The sequence below is a fragment of the Diceros bicornis genome, chromosome 8 (assembly GCF_020826845.1).
Source record: "Diceros bicornis minor isolate mBicDic1 chromosome 8, mDicBic1.mat.cur, whole genome shotgun sequence".
NCBI lineage: Eukaryota > Metazoa > Chordata > Mammalia > Perissodactyla > Rhinocerotidae > Diceros > Diceros bicornis.
This window is the reverse complement of record NC_080747.1, coordinates 71,980,368-72,004,485: the sequence shown is the minus strand read 5'-3', so window position 1 is coordinate 72,004,485 and position 24,118 is coordinate 71,980,368. Positions and strand designations below refer to the sequence as shown.

Below are 24,118 nucleotides of genomic sequence, written 5' to 3'. Positions count from 1 at the left end.
ACGTGCTCCCCCTGGGTGATCCTGGCCTGTAGTGCCCTGCATGGCTGGAGGACTTCTGGCTGAATATCAGCCCCAACTTGGCTGCTATTTCCTTGACTAGGAACTTTAGCTCAGCCAGAAACTGTATGGTTGATCCACCAGGCCCTAGATGGCTCTCTACTAAGCCCAACATGTTCATTAAAATGGTTACATTTGTTAATTGCTGGGAAACTGTGGGACAACAGATAAGAAAAGCAATTGACACCACCAAACTCTCATTACATTTGAGATATAAGATTTATTCACACCAACAAAAATAATCACAACCAAATATACACTAATTAAAGAAATAAAAGATTATAGGGACATAAAATTTAATATTTTCTCTTTTAAGTGTGTAAAAGTATTTTGTTTACTCATACAAAAAGTATTTTGTTTGCTTCTACATAAGATTTCTATTCGTAAAAGAAGAGCAAACATTAAAATGCAGTGATAGTTTGCATTTCTTACATGGAAAGAACATAGACCAAACCCTGAAGCTTTTAGTTTACAAGAGTGTTACCATAAAGCCATACACTAAACTAATGATCAAAAACGTTATCTATTTCCAGATCCACATACTTATACATTCACCAGCTAAGCTGAGAAATAAGCATTTCATATTATCTCCCACCCCGCTAGGATTTTTCTAAAAGCAAAAGTAAGAAACTGTATTTTTCTCCTTTTAATTGACCTCAGAAGATGCACTATCTAATTCATGAGAAACGCGAAATTTCAGGTATTTATCTTCTTCCTCGCTCTTACGGTCTAGGACTAGCTTGTCTTCATGGCTATGAAATTCTTGGCTGTGGAGTTCATGGCTGAATTTGGAATTTTCATGACTATCAATCACATCGGAATGCTCGCTGGTCTCATCGTTTGCCTTCAGCTTATATTCTTTGGAGTGCTCAAGGCTGTGGGTTTCCACACTGTGGTCATCCAGCTGACTTGTTTCCAGACTGTCCTTCCCACGGCTGTCCCAATCAGAAGCCACACGCAGGCCCTGGGCAACAAGGATGGCCTTGTGTACACCATCTACCTCCTTGCTTTTCACATGTGATGTGAGGTCCTCTTCTGTAGCATCAGGATACTGAATCACAACACAAATGGAGAAAGAATTAAATGAACAGTCAGGGATGGGAACGCTGTAATTCTTTAAAAGTGCTCTAACTTTTAGGCCAATTTATACTGAAAATTGTCTAAATTTGGCTGAAGCAAAAAATAATACTAGCATGTTACTTTGTATTTTACCAAGCCCTATCACATGTCATCTCCTTTTGTTTATTTTTTATTTTATTTATTTATTTATTTATTTATTTATTTATTTATTTATTTATTTATTTATTTTGTGAGGAAGATCAGCCCTGAGCTAACATCCGTGCTAATCCTCCTCTTTTTGCTGAGGAAGACCGGCTCTGAGCTAACATCTATTGCCAATCCTCCTTCTTTTTTTTTGCCCCAAAGCCCCAGCAGATAGTTGTATGTTATAGTTGTACATCCTTCTAGTTGCTGTATGTGGGATGCGGCCTCAGCATGGCCGGAGAAGCGGTGGGTCGGTGCGCGCCGGGGATCCAAACCCGGGACACCAGTAGCGGAGCGTGCGTACTTAACCGCTAAGCCATGGGGCCGGCCCTCCTTTTGTTTAATAGGTACATCAGTCATGTATGTGATGAAATTTATGAGGTAAGTCTCATTATCTCTGTTTTACATAAAGAGAAAGTGAATTGAAAGTTAAAAATTGAAGTGGGGGCCAGCCCGGTGGCGTAGCAGTTGAGTTCGTGTGCTCCACTGCGGCGGCCCAGGCTTCGAAGGTTCAGATCCCTGGCGCAGACCGACACACCCCTTGTCAAGCCATGCTGTGGTGGCGTCCCATGTAAGGTAGAGGAAGATGGGCACCGAGGTTGGCCCAGGGCAGTCTTCCTCACCAAAAAGAGGAGGATTGGCAACGGATGATAGCTCAGGGCTAATCTTCCTCACCAAAAAAAAAAAAAAAATTGAAGTGAATAGTAAGTGGCAAGGCTACATGTCAAATCCAGATCCTTTGACTGTAGATTCAGTGTAATTTGCAACTCTACAATTCCTCTTAGGAATTTAACTTCAAAATATGACTATTATATTGTGAAAATAATTGCTGTTTTCCAAAGTCTTATCTTAATCTAAGAAAGTGAATAGAATAAATGCCCTATAGCCAGGATTTGGAAAAATAGCATTGTGATTGAGAGACAAAATTAAAGAGAAATTACATGAACTTAACCCTAAGAACCACCAGTGGAAAAAGGCTTTGTAGTCAATGGTCATAAAGTGATGATGCTTGCTGAATGAAAGAATGAATGAACAAGTGAATATGCAGATTCTGGTTTCCTAGAATGGGGCTCTAATCATAAGGATCTGACATGTCTGTTAAAGGACTTACCTGGACTTCAGATCTGCGGACCTTCTTAGATTTCGACCTCAGGCCATAGCCCACACTATCACCTCGGCCATCATATGTGTCACTTGTGGGGACAGCTGGTGTGAAAACTGGGGTTGCTGGAAGGTCAGTGGGAAAATCAGTGACCAGTTCATCAGATTCATCAGAATGGTGAGACTCATCAGACTGGTCAGGGTCATCAGTAGGATCAGTTTCATCTGAGTCATCTGAGTCAATGGAGTCCTGGCTATTCACATGATCGCCATCATCGTCGTCATCCACATCGTCTGTGTGGTCAGGGCTTTCATTGGACTTACTTGGCAGGGTCTAAGAATCAAGACAGCCAGAAAAATTAACGTAATGGGTTTTACTTTCCCTTAGCCTTTACAGTGCATTACTCCTTTACTAGCTTTCTTTTATTTAGTTTCAAAATCTTTGCGCCCACAACTATACATTCAATGGCTTTTAGGAGCTAAAGTGAGCATCTTCCAGTTTTTCTTTTAACACAAGGATAAATGGAATCATAGTCTGAGGTATTTTTCTTGCTTTCCCATAAAAAAAATCATTTTCCTAGGTATTTTCAAGCCAAATATGCAAGTATAACATTTATATCAATAACATTGTTTTTCCTTGTTCATATTAGATGTTATTTAATTTGCCAAATTCAATGATGCACTACATACAGACACATAATTTTAAGATTCCTTTTTCTATTTGAAAGGAGAATTCTCGGGAGATCAGAGCATCCATGTATTAATGCATGCACTAAAACCTGAAAGGGCCTCCCTATTCGCATGAATAATCAAGAGGTGACTTTGTTATGTATGTTTATGTATAAACTGCAGCTCAGATCCGTCAATCGAATTAACCAGTTAATGTCTATTAAACCTCTGCTTAGCAAATATACTGGGTCATTTATCTAACTTTCCTTATTAGAGATTCTTAGCATATTCAAACAGAATCTTAAGGAAAACAAATTTAACTTATCTCTGCTTAGCAAATATGTCAACAGTTCTAATAAAAAGAACTGTTATCAAATATACCATTATGTTAGGAACAGAAACATTCCTAGAGGTAAAATCTTGGCTTTGGTAGGTATTAATTAGATGCTTATCAGATATTAGATAAGACAGCTTACAAAATACCTTAAATATATTGTAAAAGGCTTAGTATTTCAAATAACAGACATTAGTAAACATTTCCTGCCACACCAAATTTATCTGAAGAAACCTGGTATTGGTGACACTTAGTAAATATCTGCTTTCTTTCTGAGCAAGTTTTAGACTGGCAATTTACTGGAAAATTTGCTAGTGGAATTTTGTCAGAATTGAGCCCAGACAACGTCATTGGGAGAAAGAGTGGCTTCTTTTGTATCTCCAAGACATAGTGGGCCTCTGATTCAGAGTGAGAACTCACCTCTTGTTTGAGGTCGTCAGTTTCTTCAGAGGACACGGTATTCTGAAGAAGGAAAGGCACATGTCAGTGTACATCATATGTGCTTAACTTTTTAATTCAAAAGTTAGCCTTTTCCATCCAAAGCAAGTCTCATTTTTCAGCCTCATGGGTGGATAGCTTCAAGTGGGAAGAAGCCAACATGGCAGATCAGTTGGTATCCCACGCTCACGTTTACCAACAGGCAGAAAGGATCCATTTAACCAGCCCAAATGGCCTGCGTGGTGGCTGTTTTTCTGTTGTTGTTCTTTAATTGTGAGAAATTTAATTTTTTAAATTAATTAAAATTAAAAATACCTGTGGTGCTAGGAGAGTCTGCTTCTGAGACGGATCAGGCTTGAGCCATGTGCCTACAGCATCTGGGGATTTGTTGTAAAGCTACAAAAAATGTTACATAGTTGTCATTATTAAAAAAAAGAAACATAGGGCTCTCTAATTGGTAAGCTGAAAAATATACTTCACCAATCTTAATGGATAAGCATAACATGCATGTGTATAGTCAACCAGACCTTTAGATACCCCTCTTATGATTTATTTTTTCTTGCAGATTCATTTAATAAACTCTTACATAGCACTTTCTGTGAGCCGGGCACCCTTTCAAAGTGATTTACATATAATTCAATCATTTTAATCCATTTAATCCTCTCAACGGCCAATGAGATAGGTTATCATTATTATTCCCATTTTACAGATGAGGAGAAACTCAGCCGCAGTGAAATTCAGTGGTAACTCCAGCAGACTGGCTCTTCACAGGTCTTCACCCTGTGTCTTCCTGCTCTATATTTGCTGGCTGAAATTTCCTCTTAGACAAAGCATGTCTAAAGCAGAGGCACCCTTAAGTAGCGCTGATCGTCACTGTTTCCTCTCTCCGTGGAACAAGGGGAAACTCTCCAAGGTCCTGCTGTCTAATATGGTATCCTCTAACTATATAACATGTGGCTATTTAAATTTGTTAATTAAAATTAAACTGAATTAATTTAAATAAAATAAAAAATTCAGTTCCTCAGATGCACTAGCTACATTTTGAGTGTTCAATAGCCACATATGGCTAGTGGCTATCTGAGTGGACAGTGCAGAAATAAAATATTAACATCATCCCACAAAAGTTCTATTTCTCTGAGCTGTCCAAGACATGAATGGAATGGTTTTTCCTTTAGCCAAGTCATTTATCTGGAAAGTGATTATAACATGCTAGTGCAGAGGAGTGGAAATTGCCCTCAATGTGTGTCATCTGATGGGCTGTGTCATCCAGGGCCCATCGCTTCATGTCCCCGTCCTTGGGAACAAGAGTCCGGGGGGCTCCCCAGAGTTGCTTCCACAGCCAGCCCCATGGGGGGGCTTCTCTGAAAGTTTTTTCTGAAAGAAGAGGTTCCTTGCCCAAAAAAGGTACAAAAACTACTGGTCCAGATGAGTTCAAAGTTTCTTTCTCTAAAATAAATATTTATATAAATATTATATATAAATATTACAATTTATATATATTTAATAAATATAGATATATATATTTCCTGATGATACACGTAATCTAGGCTCAGGGAGAATGTATTTACGACTTTCCCATAGTTCCTACTAGCTCTAAATTTCCAGGATTCTAGAAGGTTGAGCTCTTCACTTCTCTCCTAAATATCATTTGATAACTTATATTGCCATGGCTTCATGTGCCGTATTTTATTCTATGAAAAAGGCACTAACCCTTGCCTCAAAGAGTGTGACCTCTATCTTATCTGGAAATGCTAATTTTTCTGGCTTATTACTGTGATCCGATATTTGTGTTCTTAAATCGATTGGAAAACAGACACATCTAAACACACCAACTTGCACACCCAAACACACACAGCAACACCTCTCCGAACGTCTTCATTAAGTGCTCCGACTGCAGTGAGCTCGGGCAGCTCTCTGTTGGCTTTTGTTCTGTTCATTTGAAATTGAACTCTGTGTGCCTTTTTGTCCAAGCTCCTTGGGACAATGCCCGTTTGTTGTTTGGCTGGCACTATTTCACCTATTGTGGAGGGGCAGGTACATCTATGGTTCTGGTCAAATAATTATAATGAAGAATTTGATTTGGTCTTATGTTCGGTTAGAAAAATGTGATCTAAAGTCAGCTGACAAGCACAATAGATACAAACAGCATAAATAGACTTTCATTTTATAGTGGGCTTTTTAGCAAATATCTTAGGAGATATTGTGAATATGACAGTCGTACAAACTGTCCAATATGTGAGGTGAATCTTAAACTTAGCCTTCTGCTAAGGAAAACAAAAGATGGAATTTTCTGCTTCTAGAACAGCATATTGACTCATGGAAAGAAAAAGCCACACAACTTCACAGAACTCATTTTACATAAGTGATAATGGCCTGGAGCATTATTTTATTATATAAAAAAATCTAGCTCAGTCTTAAGAGTATATACTTATTAAACACTTTATTGTGCTCGGCACTGGCCTAGATTGAAAGCAGGCAGTCAATAAATACCTTTATAAATTAACAGCCTTGACCATGAAAATAAGTAAAATTGCAACAAATGTGTTTGCAGTGCTTCTTGCGGCAGATGTATAAATAACTTAACTAGATGATGAACCTAAAAGACGCTTACCAGCTTCTCCTCAGAGCTGCCAGAATTAGCCTGTTGAACCTTTGAAACAGAAACAATGAAAAGAGATTACAATGTGAATGCATTCCTAGCACATGGCAGCATACAACTCATTTATTTTGAGAATTTTTTAAAAAGATTCAGCTGTACTCACTGGAAGGGCATAGGCGATGCCTAAGAGGCATAAGCAAATCACAGCAATTCTCATGGTAGCAATTTTCCTGCAAAATATTTTGTAAAGAATATTCGATCTCGTCATAGGTTACAACAGTGATAACCTTTTAACGATACCATATTACAAAATAATCACAAATAAAATATATTTTCTGTAGAATATTTTCTCTTTTTTAGAGAAATCTTTCCTTTTTAATATTATGATCTTTTGAGTTAATATTTGCAATGCCACCTTTATTCTCCATCTCTCATTATTAGGCAAGGATGGGAGGAAATTTACAAGATTATATTTATTCAACTTTAAAATTTAGAGTTCCAGAGATTAACCCATTACTATCTGATATCTCTAGCTTTCTAAACCTAAAAATAGATCAACAGCAATTTAATTAAAATAATAAGCTAGTGTGGAAATATTTAGTTTTCAGAGAAGAAAAACACAGAGAGAGAGAAAATAAAGCTATGAAAGAAATTTGCTGTCTCCATTTTTCCAGCATGCATTTCAAATGTGATTTTTAACTTCAATTATTAAAAAGGTGCTAATTAAGTGAAATAAAGCTGTCTCTAAAGTTGGTGATTTAAGTAAGGTATTCTAGATATTTGAAATGAAAAAGAAAACATTGAAAACAGTCAACCGCTTTTCTGTTTGTGATAAGTCTACTGAGTGTCATACAGGTATTTTCGTGAAAATTTTAACAGGTAAATACAGATGTAAAATATTCAGAAAGGGTTTTTTTTCCTCCCTGAAAATAGGATACATCAAATCATTAAAAAATAGCATTATCATTGGCTTATATTAGCACTAAAGATCTTTGTCCTTTTAAGTACCTCCACAATCATCTATCCATTTAAAATGATATAGATATAATTATTCCAAAGAGACACCGAATTTAATTTTTTTCTGACTGGAAGAGGTACTTTCAGTTCTTTTGAGGACTCAGTGCAAATATTTTTAGGTTTTATGTTCAACGGGCTTTTAAAATAGCTGGTCACCTTTCCTCCAGGAGATCTGCAATGTATCTTGGCATGTTTATTCAAAAGACTAGAACAATTGTAGTCTGCTTAACAGCCTTCCAGTTAAACTCTTTTCCTTACAACTTGACCTTCCCCCTGATATGAAACTGAATGCTTAAGACAGCAACAAAGTAGCAGACTGCAGGCTTACCTTGGTCTGTGGCTGGCTGAGAAGAGCCAGTCCGAGATGATGCTGCACTGCTGGCCTCCTCTCCTCGCTGCTCACAGCCAGGCCCTCCCAGAATTTAAATGCTGCTCCAGACGGTCTCCACCAACACAGGGAGGAGGAGAGATGTGTCATGAGGTTTTTTGCCACTGCCCAGCCCACTTGCTCCCACACTTCCCCCTCTGGTTTTGTGGTTAAACAAACAAGCAAACACACACACAGACTACTCTACAGTTAAAATGTTACTTAGGTACAATATCATTAAACTAGCTTTTTCATTTATGAGATTGATCTTCAGCATCCTGGAAGGGCACCTAGGGGTCCCCAAAAAAAGGGAGGAAATTGACTAGTTCTTACAAAGACTTTATAATTTCTGAATTAGAAGAAAAAGCATTAATGTGTCAGTCCCAAATAAAATTAAATATAACGGATTTTTGTTTCTTTTGGTTTAAATAACAGATTAGGGTAATATATGCAACCAAATTTGCCTCATAGTTATACTTATTTAAGAGCTACACGGCTATCATTCAGGCGTACAAAGAGTTCAGAGACTGTCCCTCCGTCCTTTGCTATTCAAGCTGGGTTTCTGTGACGTCAAGCGTGCAGCGGCTTGTCATTTAGACCAACGGCATTAGTAACATTAAAATCCACGTTCATGCCCATTAAGTTGGATTTATAAGGGCCTTTCAAGGACGTAGATTTTTGTCGCATTGTTTGAGTTGTTTGCAGATGATGAATCTGATAACGTGCTATATAAAACAGAAGAATTGTGATTGACTGTAAAGGCTGCGGAAGTAAAGCAGTTTCTGAGAGCAGGGCTACTGCTTGAGAGTGCTGTGTGTGCTGGAGTGTGGCTTGGGATCCCACTTTGCCACTAACTAGCGGTGTGACCTTGGGCAAATCACTGAGCCCACCTGTACTTGTGTCTTCACCTGTCGCACGCACACACCATTACCTAGCTCCTGGTGTTTCTGAGAGGTTTAAATGAATTAGCATGGGTAAAACTAGCAATGAGTGGCACATATTATATGCATATTTTAAGCACTGTGTGTGTTAACTATTACTAAAATTTTTAGGAGGAGCAGGTAGTCCTGATTTGTAAAGTCTTTAAATGGAATAGTTTATTAGGATGAGACTAGACGTAAGATCTTTAAACTGTGTACATCAATAGTGTAATTTACACACTTCTAGAGGAATGGATTAGATTCTTTCTGAATCATCTTTTTCTAGTTTTTCTTCCAGGATATATAAAGTTGGTTACTTAGGAAGAAAATTTAAAAAAATTCTATATTTAAAAAACTTTACTGGATATTTAAAAGCTGTTTGAATGAAAGAAAGTTACAGATGAATTTGAATATTGGAACAGAAACTAGAGGTAGCATAGTTCTGACTCCATCCTAAATATTTAATATCGTCTTGAGATTACCTGACCTCTTCATCTACCTTTCTTAGTTGTGAAATGGAGATTGCACTACTCAATTACCTCAGAGCGCCGTTGTAAGAATCACGTGTGGAGTGAGATTAAAGGTAAATGGCCCCATTTATTATTAGTTCTATCGAAGGTGTCAGTTCCTATTGACCAAATACTGCTTTTAATATAAATATGGATTAAATAATTTCTTGCAGTGTTAGTAGTATAACCAATCCATAGGTTTTATGGACATTCGGTGGGGGAAAAATATGTCTCTTTTAAATTGGATGCATTCCAAATGAATTGATACAATTCATTTGCGGGTTCTAAGCACACATTTTAATAGTTCAGATGGCAGCTATCTGTAAAATATAAAGCACTCAGGTTATAAAGTTGCAAAACAGACTTATTTGCTTTTAAAAGCTGTGTTTTTTCGTCTTTAAACACATTACTCACTCACAGAAGTTTGTCATGTTGTCAGTTCAGTGGAGGGAAGTGCACAAATTCTAAAAACAACAAGATTTCCACAAGATTCACTATGGTTTACTCTGTGCCCACGGGAATGATTTAATATGAACTTAGAGAGTTATAGGAATAGATTTCGCTGGAGCCCAGCCATCTCGAGATGAACCAAATGACCCAGCCCAGGACTCTTCCGGTCATAGCTCCAAAGGGCCACACGATGGCAGTGTTTCTGAAAGGGATTTCAGACCACAATCTGGTTCTGTCAGTTTTCTTATTCTGGAAGGATAGAGCATTCACGTATTTAATGACAGAACTATAAAACAGCCATGGGGCCCTCCATTTCTTGGAATGCCAGGTGAGGAAATATTTCCCAACAATGACCTGCTGCACAATAACGGGGAACAGAGAGGCCAAGAGAACCAAAGCATTCTTGTTCTGCTCTGTCCTGGCCTTCAGCAATGCCAGGTGGATGCTATTGTCTCCATCCCCACTTCCCACACTCGCTCAAAAGGTTACTGATCCCGAGGTCTCACTCAGAGTGAAGACTTATGAATTCATGGTTAAAGAATGTGTCTGGGATGCTTCAGAGATGAGAAGATCAAGTGATTTGTAACGGAGGCAGTGCTGTAAAGTATAAAATGGATAGTGTGTCACTCTGAGTTTTGAAGAGGCTCATGCTTCTTGCTTTTTGTAATCAAACATGCTGCTGACATCATTTTCTGAGAAGGATTTTCCAACGGTCAGAATTAACATGTTAAATGATTAAATCAGAAGAGCTTGATCTGTAGCATTTCCACACTAGTTTCATTCTTGATTAGGCTAATGCTTGGTTGTTAGAATCAAAAGGTCGAAATGATCAAATTCCTTGTAATCTTGTATATCGAAAGGAAAAAGCTTAGTTATTAAACTAGAATGAAGAGTGGTTTGTGGTCATAAAATATAGACACTGTAGGGGGCCGGCCCGGTGGCGCAAGCGGTTAAGTGCACGCGCTCTGCTGCGGCGGCCCGGGGTTCGCTGGTTCAGATCCTGGGCACGCACCAACGCACTGCTTGGCAAGCCATGCTGTGGCGGCGTCCCATATAAAGTGGAGGAAGATGGGCACGGATGTTAGCCCAGGGCCGTCTTCCTTGGCAAAAAAAAGAGGAGGATTGGCGGATGTTAGCACAGGGCTGATCCCCTCACAAAAGAAAAAAAAAAATATATATATATAGACGCCGTAGGAGGACATATGGAAATATATAAAGAACATTTTATTTTTTTCTTGAATTACATGAAAATTCTCATATAATGGGAAAATTTACGTGTCCAGATGTCACTGTTTGGTGGACTTTATTATACTGACTTCTAGTTTATTTGGATATTTCTATTTATATTCTACTGAGTAAAGTATAATCAAATTTTTCAACCCTTTTAGCTCTGTCAATAATTATTTTTTCCCCTGAATTAAGGTTCAGATAAAAATCTGATGTCTTGACACCATCAGCAATCTGTCATAGAGAAGTTGGGAATTATAGCCAATCAGAAGCCCACTACAGTATTCATCATTTGAAGTCTAGGGCAGAAGGCATTATTTCTTAGAGGGAGGGAAACGAGGGTGGAAGATAACAGGGTGCTGTTTTTAAGTTCAGACATGAAATGAGAGCATTTCAGAAATACAAAGGAGAAACACTATCAAACTTTTTATCCCATTGCTCAATAACTTAGTCAACAAAATTCAGCTCCTGAAAAAGTGGTCTCGCTATTGGTAAACATTAGTTTCATTTAAAACAACAGAAAAAAGCTTCTTTTTTAGACCCATAGAATTGTTATAGAGTAAGTAAGTACTCGATAAATTGTTAATGATTAACCACTCAACTCTCCATCCATAACAACTAATTCTGAGCATATAGGTCTTGATTATCAATACAATGTGTGGGCACTATGCTTGAATCTGTATATCATATATTGATAGCTAATATTTACCAGGACTCAAGAATCTAGCAGTATTTCTTTTTCTTTTTTTTTGGGTTTTTGTGAGGAGGATCAGCCCTGAGCTAACATCCATGCCAATCCTCCTCTTTTTTGCTGAGGAAGACAGGCCCTGAGCTAACATCTATTGCCAATCCTCCTCTTTTTTTTTTTTCCCTTTTTCTCCCCAAAGCCCCAGTAGATAGCTGTATGTCATAGTTGCACATCCTTCTAGTTGCTGTATGTGGGATGCTGCCTCAGCATGGCCGGACAAGTGGTGCGTTGGTGCGCGCCCGGGATCTGAACCCGGGCCGCCAGTATCGGATGGAGCACGTGCACTTAACTGCTAAGCCCATCTAGCAGTATTTCTTTATCAAAGTATTATCACTAACTCTAAGAGCATTCTAACACTCTTTAAATGATAGATTCTTTAAAGTTGACTTAAATTATTACTTTTTTTTTCTTAAAATGGCACCATTCTTACCCTCATGGAGCCCATGGATTCATGAAAATCAACTAAGAAATTTGTAACTTGAGTAGCCCATGAGGTTAAGAGGGTGTGATTAAACAGTAAACTCATTGGGCTGCGGACAGAGAAGGCACAGGGTGGAGACCCTGTGTCTACACTGAAGTTGAGGGGATGGGTATTTTGGGATAGGCTCAAACAGGAATTGTCTCTGCCCATCCAACATCAATCCAGCAGCATAGAGCTCTATATCTGCAGCAACAAGGGTGACAGTACAGGAGCCTGTAATCAGAGAGGACCCGAAGAGGGGGAGGTAGAAGCAGCAGGGACGGACAAGGAGAAATTCTAGCAGCCACAGGCCCTTGTTAGTGCAGAAAAGACGTTTTGCCACACTAAGCAACCAGCGACAGGCATTTTGCGGAATGTATTTGAGGGGAGAAAAGCCTTCTCTGAAATCAGCTTATGAGAACTCTCATTTCAAATCTGATGTTTGAGTAATTTCAGTAGAGAATCCATTGTAAGGTTGATATGAAAAAGTCACCATTTCAGTGAAGAACAGAAGAAAATCAAAAGAAAGAGGACAAAAAACGGACAGCCAAAGAAGCAACTGGATCAGATATTTTTCTAGCCACAAATGGCTAAGGGTTTTTCTTTGTTTTACCAATTCCAGTTAAGGAATATCTCACATTAATGTCTCTATTCCATGGTATAACATTTATGGTTTTAGAAAATATTATTTAAAATAATTGGTAATTAAAGTTTGAGTGCTTCTTTAATGTTTGAATTCCTCAGTAGAATGTAAGTTCTAAGATATGCTCATTCCTTAGCAGTTTACGTGCCAACAGATATTTATGCAGTGAATGAAAAAATTTAACTCTATAATAAAATGTATATAATTCTTGGGGCCGGCCCGGTGGCGCAAGCAGTTAAGTGCGTGTGCTCCGCTGCAGCGGCCCGGGGTTGGCAGGTTCAGATCCCGGGCGCGCATTGACGCACTGCTTGTCAAGCCATGCTGTGGCGGCGTCCCATATAAAGTGGAGGAAGATGGGCCCAGGGCCAGTCTTCCTCAGCAAAAAAAGAAGAGGATTGGCAGATGTTCACAAAGGCTGATCTCACCAAAAAAAAAAAAAAAAAAAAAAAAGTATATAATTCTTATGTAAGTTGAGTCTTCCCTGATGATAATTTTTTGTTGCTTTCATAAAGCCTCAAGGTGAACTTCTCCTCTAGGTCCTATCAGAAGCTGCTCTCAGGCAGAGTGGATCACACCTGAGAACTTCAGGCACGCTCCCTGTGCCCACAGAGGGCTGGCCAGGTGGATGCTGTTTTTTACAGACCGTGAGGGCCTAATGAGGTCTGGCCTCCTGCTGTCTCCCAGCCTTGTCTTTCACCAGCTCTCCTCCTTGTACTCCATGAAACAAGCAAACACAGCCGCTCAGAGATCCCCGATGTGCCATGCAATTTCAAATCCACCCCTTCGCTCACATTGCACGACCCCTATATCTAGACTATTCCTCCAGTCCCATCCACATCTGCCTGTGAAATATTTTCGCATCTTTCCAAGCTTAGTTCACATCCAGCAGTATGGCATCCCCTATTAAGCCCTTTTTGACCTAAGTAGAAATAACCACTCCTACCTTTGGGTCCTTAATGCACCCTGTGCGGGATCCAGCGCAGCACCTAGGATGCTTGATTACCGTTACATGCTTGTCTCTTTGCACTGAGGAGGAAACTCCCTCCAGGTGGTGACCGGGTCTCATTCACCTTTGCATCCATAGTCTCCTGCTGGGCTCTCTCAGTAAGTGTTTGGGGAACAAGTGAAGGACGGAGCACGACTGTAATAACGCTTATTCCCACGGGTGCTGCATGTAATGTGGCATTTAGTATCAGCCCCAGGGAGCTGGAGCAACTGCCCGGTTCTCAGAACAATTATATATACGTTAAAAAAATGCCATTGCAGAATTTGAAGAGCTGGGATCTTCTCCCCTTATCTATGGGGTTCCGGCAAGCCCTTTAAAATAAAGCTGTCTGGGTCTCAGGTTTCTTGATAGAGTTAATCTGGATTATTTTTAAGCTCAGTTGCAGCTCTAAAATTCTGTGATTTTGTATTTTTTAAGTTTATGAGAAGTAAAATATTGACATTACAACGGGAAGAGCCAACAGATTGTAGAAAGGGAGATGGCATTGAGATTGCAAGAGAAATCCAGATTAAAAATCAGAAAGGGAAGATTTTGACACAAAGAATCTCTGATAGTCCAGCAGACAGGTGAAAGTTGAAGAGTCTTTAAGATGTTTTTAAGTAAAGTATCATGTGTTTTTTGGCTATATTTTAAATCAGATAAAAACTTAATGAACATTATTATAATAATGGCAGTAAAAATAAAACATTTTTCAAAAGGAGGGAAATCACTCCCAACGTATGACTCTCATAAGTCAAGCTTTGATGTTCTGTGAATTTTTTACCCTTACCTCTCCAAATATGGGTTTTTTTAGAGGCATTGTCTCAATATGGGTCACATGAATTTCTTTCAGATTCTGTTACACCAAGAGTGGGAGAATGAGGAGAAAGTGACTGAAGAGGTTGGCTTGTTTCTTTCCTGGAAAATGCTGCCTGTGGTTTTAGGAGACAATTTTGTTGCCAAACAGATCTATAGCATCAGGTGTCTCCGTAATCTGGAGATGTTTTTAGATTTTCCTTTCCCGCACTCACATCCTCTTCATTTCCAAGCATCTGTGTCTGTGATTGCTCTAGACAACACATTAATCTCACTTTTTATGTAGTGAAATTGTTCAAGAGTCATCCAGAAGCAAAGTTTGCGACTGAATTCTGTCTTCTTTTCACCTATTTCATGCTTAACAAATTTCTATTGCTTGTTTTTTTCCGCTAAGAAATACATTGTAATTATGATGCCGTCAGCATTTACTTTTTCTTTGAAAACAAAGAGTAAGCCCAGAACTTCTTCTTTTGCTTGTTAAAAGGAGAGATATTCAAAATAACAACAATAATGATAATTGCACGTTTTTATGGAACACCTATAATGTATGAGATTTAAAAATCTACATTATGTCTAATATTTCTAACAACTATATGAATTCAATTTTTCAGATAATTACAATAGAAGCCATTTACTGTGCCAGTCACTTCTACACACATAATTTCATTCATTCCTTGCAAAAATCTTGAATATATATTTACAGGGTCAGTAGAGGCCCAGAGGAGAGAGTGGCTAGTTCTACCTGTCTGGGTGGGAAAAGCTTCTGAGAGGACGCTGGGGTGAAATACAGAGGAGGAACTGATGATCAGAGACTAACTTCTAAGACGTGAATCAAAATTATAACCAAACTTGGTTGAAATAAAAAAACAAACACAAAACAAAAGCTATAAATTACAATTATATTGATGAGAAATCTTATAAAGAGAGTGCATAATCTTGTCTCTAATACACTCGAATCTAAGAAAAATGCAAAGCTTTATTTTTGCACACATGTCACCCAGCTAATGTCATGCTATAGTTATGAGCCATACAGTGTGAGAGAATGTTGACACATCTCCGCTAATCTCAAACTACTGTGAATCACCAATTCAAAATACATGATTACTAATTGTGGGTTAATATCATTACCTTCATATTTTGTGTATATATATATATACACACACAATGACCTTAAATATTAGTTGTCTTGATTCTCTAAACTTTGAGTGAATTGCTTATTATATTTTAACAGGTACTGTATACCTAAACAAAGGCACATTTCATGGTTAGCCTTCTGTCTTACTACATTTGAATTCCTTATAACACCTACCACAATAATTGTGGCAGGCACCACTGGCTGTACACCCAAGTTTCGTCTTCTTTAGGGTACTTGCTGAGAAGCAGCTGCCCAGTTGAGACTACATTTCCCAGCCTCACTTGCATTTGGGTGTGGCTATGTGACTAGTTCTTGCTAACGGAATGTGAACTAAAGTGATGTGTTTCCCTTCCAGGCTGAAGTGCCTAAAAACTAAGTGTGCCTCATCCATAACCTTCTTCCTCAACTTCGGCTGAATGGAGAGGACTCGGAAGCATTTTTGGAGGGCAGAAACCCATGAAGGAGAGAGCTTGAGCTGTCTGCAGACCAGGAACTCTGGCTTTAGATACTGTATGAACCAGAAAAGTGCTTGTTGCCTTAAGTTCCTGATATCTGTTACAATAGCAGGTGTTACCTTAATCAATGCAACCTCTTGTTATAATGCTCAATTTGTCGTCTTTGAATGTTAGCATCTGTGTTCCGGATGACGGGATCTGGGATGAGGAGACTGGATTTAAATTATCGTGCTATAACTTTATATATATAATGTCCCTATTATAATCTCTGTTTATATAATTTTCTATTCATTTTTGCTTCCACATTCCTGAAACCCTGAATTAGTCCATATGAAATTACTAATACGTTAAAATTGGAGTTGGTTATTTTCTACAATAGGTATGTGACTCATTTAATTCCAAAAGGAGATGGTGTATCATCTCATTTAAGTACTCATTTAATGCTCCAGAAGGAGTATCAGTAGATACTTTTAGTGATTAGGATAGCAGGTTTCTCTCAAGCCTCTGTTTTCGTTTCTCTCACTTTTACCAGAAGAGAAGCAGCTTTGGTGTGGGTTTTAGCTGATGGCGTCCAATGTTGAAAACCAGGGGACCTGACTTATTTTGACTATGCCACAAACTCCATTAAATATTATTAGTTTGCGTCTGAGAAGAGAGAAGCTACAGCTATCTCTCAATAAATAGTAAATCCATCTTGCAACTTCTGGTTGTTCACACAGCGTCATTTGCTTTTACTGCTTAATTAGGAGGCCTGTCTTTTGGGCCTATTCACCAAACGCAGACAGGGCAGTAAAGATGAAGTTAAAATCGACCTATCTAGTTACATTTGAGAACATAAAATTGAGTCCTCTGAAAGTTTTGGATGACTCCTGTTCCCTGGTAGGAAAGTGTTTACAGATTAATTTTATTCTTAGTTGCCTTTTACCAGATCAAATATTGTGTGGGTGGTAAATTCTAGGAAACCTGAAGAATTTTAAAACACTCCACCGTGGTTCCTAATATGGAGATGACCATAATTAGAGGAAACAGTAGGTTGTGCTAGAAACTGTTCACGGTTGGGAGCTGGAGTTTTGACATTTTCCTGTATATTTCACCGATATTCCCCAACCCGTGGTGGTCTTCTGGTCTGTGGATCATGGCTTGGCCGGGCGGTTAGCCAGAGTTTTTAGTGAAGCAGTGAAAGGGGTCATGTAGGCATATCTGCAGAGCTGGTACTCCCACTCGTCTGGGTTGAGGAGGAAGTGGAGGCTGGGGTCAGCCGCCTTCTGCTTTTAGGCAGTGCCAAGGCATCTCAGACTGGGGTTTCACTTTATTTTTGTTTATGTGGGGTTGGTTTAGACACAAGTAAAATTGTGACGTCTTAACTTCTAGTAAGATTTCAAGCATACATCTTGCTTCATCAAACTTGGTCTCTTAAGAATCCAGTTTGTGTCTTAGAGATGATGGTATTCTGAATTTAGAAGGATAATGGTGACACACTTTCATTTAAATCTCATAATCTTCGACTATTTGGGGATGCAAATTAATGAAAAACATTTCATTTTTTCTTTTTAAGAAAAAGGATAAGAATCCTATGCACAGGAAGTTTATTTTCCTGAAACATATTTTACTTTCATAGTATTTTTGTAAAATTGGGAAGCTGATTTTTTTCTTGTGGTCCTATCTTCTCTCCTGAATTTCAGCCATGTGGGCAGGAGGACTAGGACCAGGAAATAAAATCAGTTAAACTTTTATCCCACTGCACCAGGTGCATGTGAACACGTGGCTATCTGTGTGTACATCTTTCTCTCACACAAAGGGTTTGAGATTTTTTTTACAAAAATCCACGGCACATAAAATTATATAATAAATACTTGAGAGATATGCTAAGAAACCAATAAAATTTGTAAGAGTTAGGGTAAATTTAGCACAAAAATATAAAATGTCTGGTTCTATACATTGGATTATAAATATTAATTTAGTTGCTTTGAAACAATATAATTTAGTATCAAATGCTAAAAAACACTCATTTCAGTCAATATAATTAAAAAATATGAATTGTATGTATCTGTCTGGCTATTAAAGATAGCATTTCCCAATCTAGTACTATTGTTCTAGTCGTAGAATCCCCCAAGAAGCTGAAAGAGGGATAGTAAGAAGGCAGGGCGTTGAGAAAAGAAGGAGTAATTCTTGACTCGTGGCTCCATTTTAGCTCTAAGACAACTCAGGTTCTAGATGGGCAGAAAATAGCTAAGAATGGAGATCAGAGCAGAGGCTTTGGTTCAAATAGGGAAGGATGTCTTCAGTCATAGTCAAATCAGTGTGCTCAGAAAGCAGTGCTGGAATTGGCATTATGAGCTAGGGGATTTCTTCTTGGCATCAGAATCTTTTAATGGGGTGCCAAACTGAAAGACTTCAGCTACATCCATCCCTTGTTTTACTTTTCTAGATCAGGGATCAGCAAGCTCTTGGCCAAATCCACCCATAGTTTATGTTTGTAAATAAAGTCTTATTGCAACATGGCCACGCTCATTCATTTATGTTGTGTCTATGGCTGCTTTAGTGCTACGACAGTAGAGCTGAGTAGCTGGGACAGAGACCTATGGCCTGCAAAGCCTAAAATACTTACTATTTGGCCCTTTACAGAAAAGGGCTCACACCTGTTCCAGATGAAAGATCTTTCTTATTTTAGCCTATTCGTTAACTCAAACATATGAATCAGACCCTCACCCATTTCTAGCTATGTCAAGTCATTTTTGAGGTGTGATGAGCAGTATTCCATGTGTGCTGTCGGATGCATGGACCTGGCTTTGAACCATGCAATACTATGCTTTCTGTTTTGTTTTCACTCATTCTGATAATGCCCTGCCTTAGAGTCAGCATAGGACACTGAATCAACGATATTAAGGATAAATGTTTAAAGATTCTCAGGTCTCTTTCTGGTCATAAGCAACAGTTCATTAGATACAGTCTTGTAAAGGAACTTGAAATTTCTGCCAGGTGTAAATAACCCTTCTTGTATGTGCTCATCTGATACTTCTCTGTCACTTTTTCTGCCTTTTCATATATTTCCTTGTGAGATAATTCTGTAATTATCCCTGTTGTTCTCACCTTTCACAACCAAAGGCCTTAGTATCATTTGTAAATCTTAGAATTTTAGTATAAATAATCATATCAATACCTTTGATTTATTTATTGTCTTTTAAACATTTAAACTGCTTTCAGATTGATGATCTGAATTGATGCTTGTTTGCCTCTGGGAAAGGGATCTGGTTGGCTAGAAACAAGGATGGGAAGGAGACAAACTTTCACAGAAATAACCTTTATAGCCTTTAGATTTTATACCATGTGTGCATTAGTTATCTATTACTGTGTAGTGAAATTACCACAAACTTGGCAGTTTAAAGCAATACACGTTTCTTATCTCAGAGTTTCTGGGTCAGGAATCCAGGCATGGCTGAGCTGAGTCCTCAGCATCAGAGTTTTCACAAAGCTGTAAGTGAAGTGTTGGCCAAGGCTAGAGTCTCACCTGAAGATTTGATTGTGGAAGGATCTGCTTCCAAGATTACATGGTTGTTGGCAGGATTCAGTTCCCTGAGGGCTGTTGGATCGAGAGCTGCCTTTCCTGGCTGTTTGTTGGCTGGAGGCCTCCCCAGTTCCTCTTCAACATGAGAGCTTGCTTCATCAAAGCATGCAAGCTGAGAAGGCAATAGAAGGAGTCTGCCAGCAAAATGGAAGTCGAAATTTTATGTAACCTAATCACAGAAGTGACATCCCATCATTTTTGCCCTATTTTGTTAGAACAAGTCATTAGTCCATCCCACACTCAAGGGGAGGGAATTACACAAGGGCGTGAAAACCAGGAGTTGGGGATCATAGGGATACATTTTAGAGTCTGCTTGCCACAACGGTGTGTACTACCTATTTAGTAAAATTAAATAAATAAGAGTGTTTTTAGACATCCAAGACTTATTTATTTATTTATTTATTTATTTTTTTGTGAGGAGGATCAGCCCTGAGCTAACATCTGTGCTAATCTTCTTTTTTTTGAGGAAGACCGGCTCTGAGCTAACATCTCTTGCCAATCCTCCTCCTTTTTTTTTCCCCCAAAGCTCCAGTAGATAGTTGTATGACATAGTTGCACATCCTTCTAGTTGCTGTACGTGGGATGCGGCCTCAGCATGGCCAGAGAAGTGGTGCATCGGTGCGCGCCCGGGATCTGTACCCAGGCGGCCAGTAGCGGAGCACGCGCACTCAGCTGCTAAGCCATGGGGCCAGCCCCATCTAAGACTTATAAATGAAAATGAATGTCTCAGTGTCATATGAGAAATATGATTCTATTTTGTAAATAAAAAATACGATGTGCCTCTATACTTATACAAATATGTGTATAAATACATACAAAGTGATAGGAAATATACAGATCAAATGGTTAGTGTCTTTGTTCTTTGTTCAAGCTGCTATAACAGAATACTATAGACCGGATGGTTTAGAAACAACGAACATTTATTTCTCGCAGTTCTGGAGGCTGGGAAGTCAAGATCAATGCACTGGCAGATTTCGTGTCTGGTGAAAGCCCACTTCCTTGTTCATAAATGGCCATATTCTTGCTGTGACCTCATGTAACAGAAGGGGTAAGGGAGCTCTCTGGGGTCTCTTTTATAAGGGCATTAATCTCATTCATGAGGGCTACACCCTTATGACCTAATCACTTCCCAAATGCCCCATCTCCTAATACTCATTAGGGATTAGGTTTCCACATATGAATTTTGAGGGGACACAAACATTTAGATTGTAGCAGTTAGCAATGATTACTTCTATGGAAGGGAGTGAGAGAGGAATGAGTATAAAGGAACTTTCATGGTTTAATCTAGTGCTTTGTTTTCTTGTCAAGACCGTAAGAAAGCAGTTAGGATCACTTTATAAAATTGTAGGGGATAAATGGCTTTCCATAGCATTTGCTCACTTAATTGCAGGATCAGGACACAAAACACAGTTCTGAATGTCAAAGACTTTTTTTTCCTGTTTATTTATTGGATTATTTATTTATTTCTAAATAAATAAATTGAGTAAATTGTTTTATTCAGAAAAATTATTAAAAATTAAAAAAAACTATTTATAAGAATGATATTAGTTCCTCTGCTGATGCTTGACTAACTTCATTGCGTGGCCATCTCTACCCAATATGTCTGGTAATTAAGCCATTTTTTAAACCATGATAAAATAGACATTTGTGTTTAATTTTATGGTAGGGTTGCCAGACTTAGCAAATGAAAATGTAGGATGCCTAGTTAACTTTGAATTTCAGATACACAGTGAATAACACTTTAGTGTAAGGATGTCTCAAATATGCAAATATTTTATACGTACAATATTTGGGACATACTTATACTACAAAATTGTTCGTTGTTAATCTGAAACTCACATTTAACTGTATGTTGTGTATTGTATCTAGAACCTTATTCTACGGGCAATGAAAAAAGCAGTGTATGTTCTTGAGCAGAAGAATTACGTAGTAAAATGGAATTTTTTTTTTTTATAATTTTATGTATTTATTTTTTTCCCCCAAAGGCCCAGTAGATAGTTGCATGTCACAGCTGCACATCCTTCTAGTTGCTGTACGTGGGATGCGGCCTCAACATGGCCGGAGAAGCCGTGCGTCGGTGCGCGCCTGGGATCCGAAGCCCGGCCGCCAGCAGCAGAGCGCGTGCACTTAACCGACTAGCCACAGGGCCGGCCCCTAAAATGGAATTTTAAAAAGATCAGTCTCTGCTTCCTTAGAGTCTATGATACCCCCAAGATCCTCATTTTTCTCTTTCTGACCCAGGGACTAATCCATTTAACAAACATTTGTGAATGCTGCCAGGTGTGAGGCACTCCACCAGCTGCTGGGGCTGCAAACAAGGTTCCATCCTCGCTCTCAAGAACCTCAAAGCCTTTTTTGCCAGTATTTGTTATAGGATTTTTTTAGGTGATGACTAAAGGTTAGAATGTACCAAATCTGGCAAAAATAGATCAAATTGTTGTGAACGTCTCAGCTCTCAAACTTTAGTGTTTTTTGAGTGATTTTAACACACTTTAAGGTTTTTAAAATTATAAGCTATAATGGATATTTAAGACAAAAATATTTTTGAAAATGGAGAAATTAAAAAAAATAGTTTTAAGGAGTTTAACATTACATTATTTTCTTTGAGTCCTCATCGTCTTTTCTGTTCTTCTGAAATAGTCATTGAAATATCCCTGTGGAAGTATAAAGAGGTAATATAATTTTGCAGAATGTGATTTACCAGTAAAAGTTTGCCAAATTTGACTTTATGACTATATTCCAGGAAAACAGAAAAGTAAAACTCAATAAGGAAATAGTCTGCAACTAAATTTCAATAAATGTCCCAGAGACGGAGCTGTGTGTCAAGGTCCTTTGTACATTGATTTAGAGATTTTTCATTTGCAGTTTTAAACACATTATTCCTTGAGGATTCTCCTGATGATGTAACATAATTGGATGACTGATCAGTTACTGCGTGAGTTCTAGAGTTCCATATTTTTAGATTGAGTAACAGCTCTCTGGTGGGGAAAGGCTGACTATGTGTAGCCACAGAAAAGTGGAAAAGAGAAGGTGAGTGTGTCATCCAGGGCCTGATTGCTGTCAGATCCAGTCCTCCCATTGTCCTCGCTCTGCTCTGGATCAGAGAGAATGGCCCTGTAGGCTGCATTCCTAAGCCCCCATGTCATCTCGCCTTTGGCTAGTTTTAGTCGGTGGATGGCACTAAGGGAGATAGTCAGGCAGGAAGAAGTGGGAAGCCTGGGTATTTCTCCTTCTCTCTCTGTCTCTGCATCCAGCGGCATCTCTGACAGTGCCTTTGCCTTCCTCCTGGCCCCAGCTTCCGCCTGGTGATCCTGGACCCTGGGATCTAGTACCAACCTCTTTCCCTGCTCTGGTTTAGGGAGAGCAATGGCTACCTGATGTTGTTGCCTCATGGAGCCTATTTGTCTTCTCAGATCTTCCATATTCCATGGTATCAATTCCCTGTGTTAAATTCTTTCTGTTACGTGTACTTGAAATGGTTTCTAGTTTTCTGGATAGATTTTGCTCAATATAGGGAACATGGAAATTTTTAGGAGACTATCAGGAAATCAAGGATCCTTATTCCTCTCTCCTTGGCATCATCTTCAGGGAGTTTCAAATAAACAAATGAACACTTGTTTCTTTAGCACTAACACTTTCTCTGTTTCAAGGATTAGAGACCCCTCAGGGTCTTCTAGAGCAGATGATTCCAAGAATGTTTGGCTAGTACAGCATGAACCTGTACTTTGTCTCAAACCAAGTTTTCCTTTATTTTCTCAGTGAACACAGAAAATTTCCTTTTTTTAATGGAGGGAGGTATTATCATTTCTAGATCACTAATTCTTAAAATGAATATGTAAGGGAAAAGAGAATAAAGAAAGGCAGAATGAAATGGAGAAACAAGAAGTTTAGAGATAAGGGAAAGAAAACAGGCCTGCGAGTTTGGGTGCCAGTTATATTATCTGATTTCATGTCAACTTGGAATCCAAGTACCTGGTGGGCCACTTTTGGTCAGCAGAACTGGTGCTGCAGGATGAGTTGGATGAACTGGATTCCAACACGATGACACGGAATCGGATAATATAACTACCCTCTTTGAGAGAAGGGCAATAACTTTGATTAAAAGGGGATTAAGAATTCTATTTTCTCAGAAATGTTACTCATGACCCTGAAGTTTGTCAACACATTTCAGATATTTGCATGGAATTGGAAACCATAGTAAACATAGGAAATGATGTTTGCTATGTACACTGTAAATATTAATAATCACAACCTCTCAGTGAACTCTTTGCTTGCCAGCAAAGTAAAGGAAAATATTTCATAGCAAAAGCAGTGAACTTGACAAATGGGCCTTGATAGCACAGACCTGATGGAGGGGAGG

At 38.7% G+C, this 24,118-nt stretch overlaps 1 protein-coding gene across 1 annotated transcript; it reads right to left on the bottom strand.

The window, feature by feature from the left end:
* Window positions 1–257: 257 nt before the first annotated feature.
* On the bottom strand, window positions 258–7,886 carry SPP1 (secreted phosphoprotein 1). The gene is made up of 7 exons (XM_058546461.1): window positions 7,807–7,886; window positions 6,625–6,691; window positions 6,474–6,512; window positions 4,178–4,258; window positions 3,845–3,886; window positions 2,432–2,755; window positions 258–1,108 (listed from the first exon to the last, which is right to left on the bottom strand). The coding sequence occupies exons 2-7, from the start codon at window positions 6,676–6,678 to the stop codon at window positions 704–706; spliced, it is 945 nt and encodes a 314-aa protein (XP_058402444.1). The 5' UTR covers window positions 6,679–6,691; window positions 7,807–7,886; the 3' UTR covers window positions 258–703.
* Window positions 7,887–24,118: the final 16,232 nt, after the last annotated feature.

Excerpts from the sequence above, each read along its gene's own strand:
- SPP1 (XM_058546461.1), bottom strand. The coding sequence starts at position 6,678 with ATGAGAATTGCTGTGATTTGCTTATGCCTCTTAGGCATCGCCTATGCC. Across the intron at positions 3,887-4,177 it reads AGACTCTCCTAGCACCACAG|AATACCGTGTCCTCTGAAGA; the intron begins GTATTTTTAATT and ends TTCCTTCTTCAG. Across the intron at positions 2,756-3,844 it reads CTGACGACCTCAAACAAGAG|ACCCTGCCAAGTAAGTCCAA; the intron begins GTGAGTTCTCAC and ends CTTGATTCTTAG.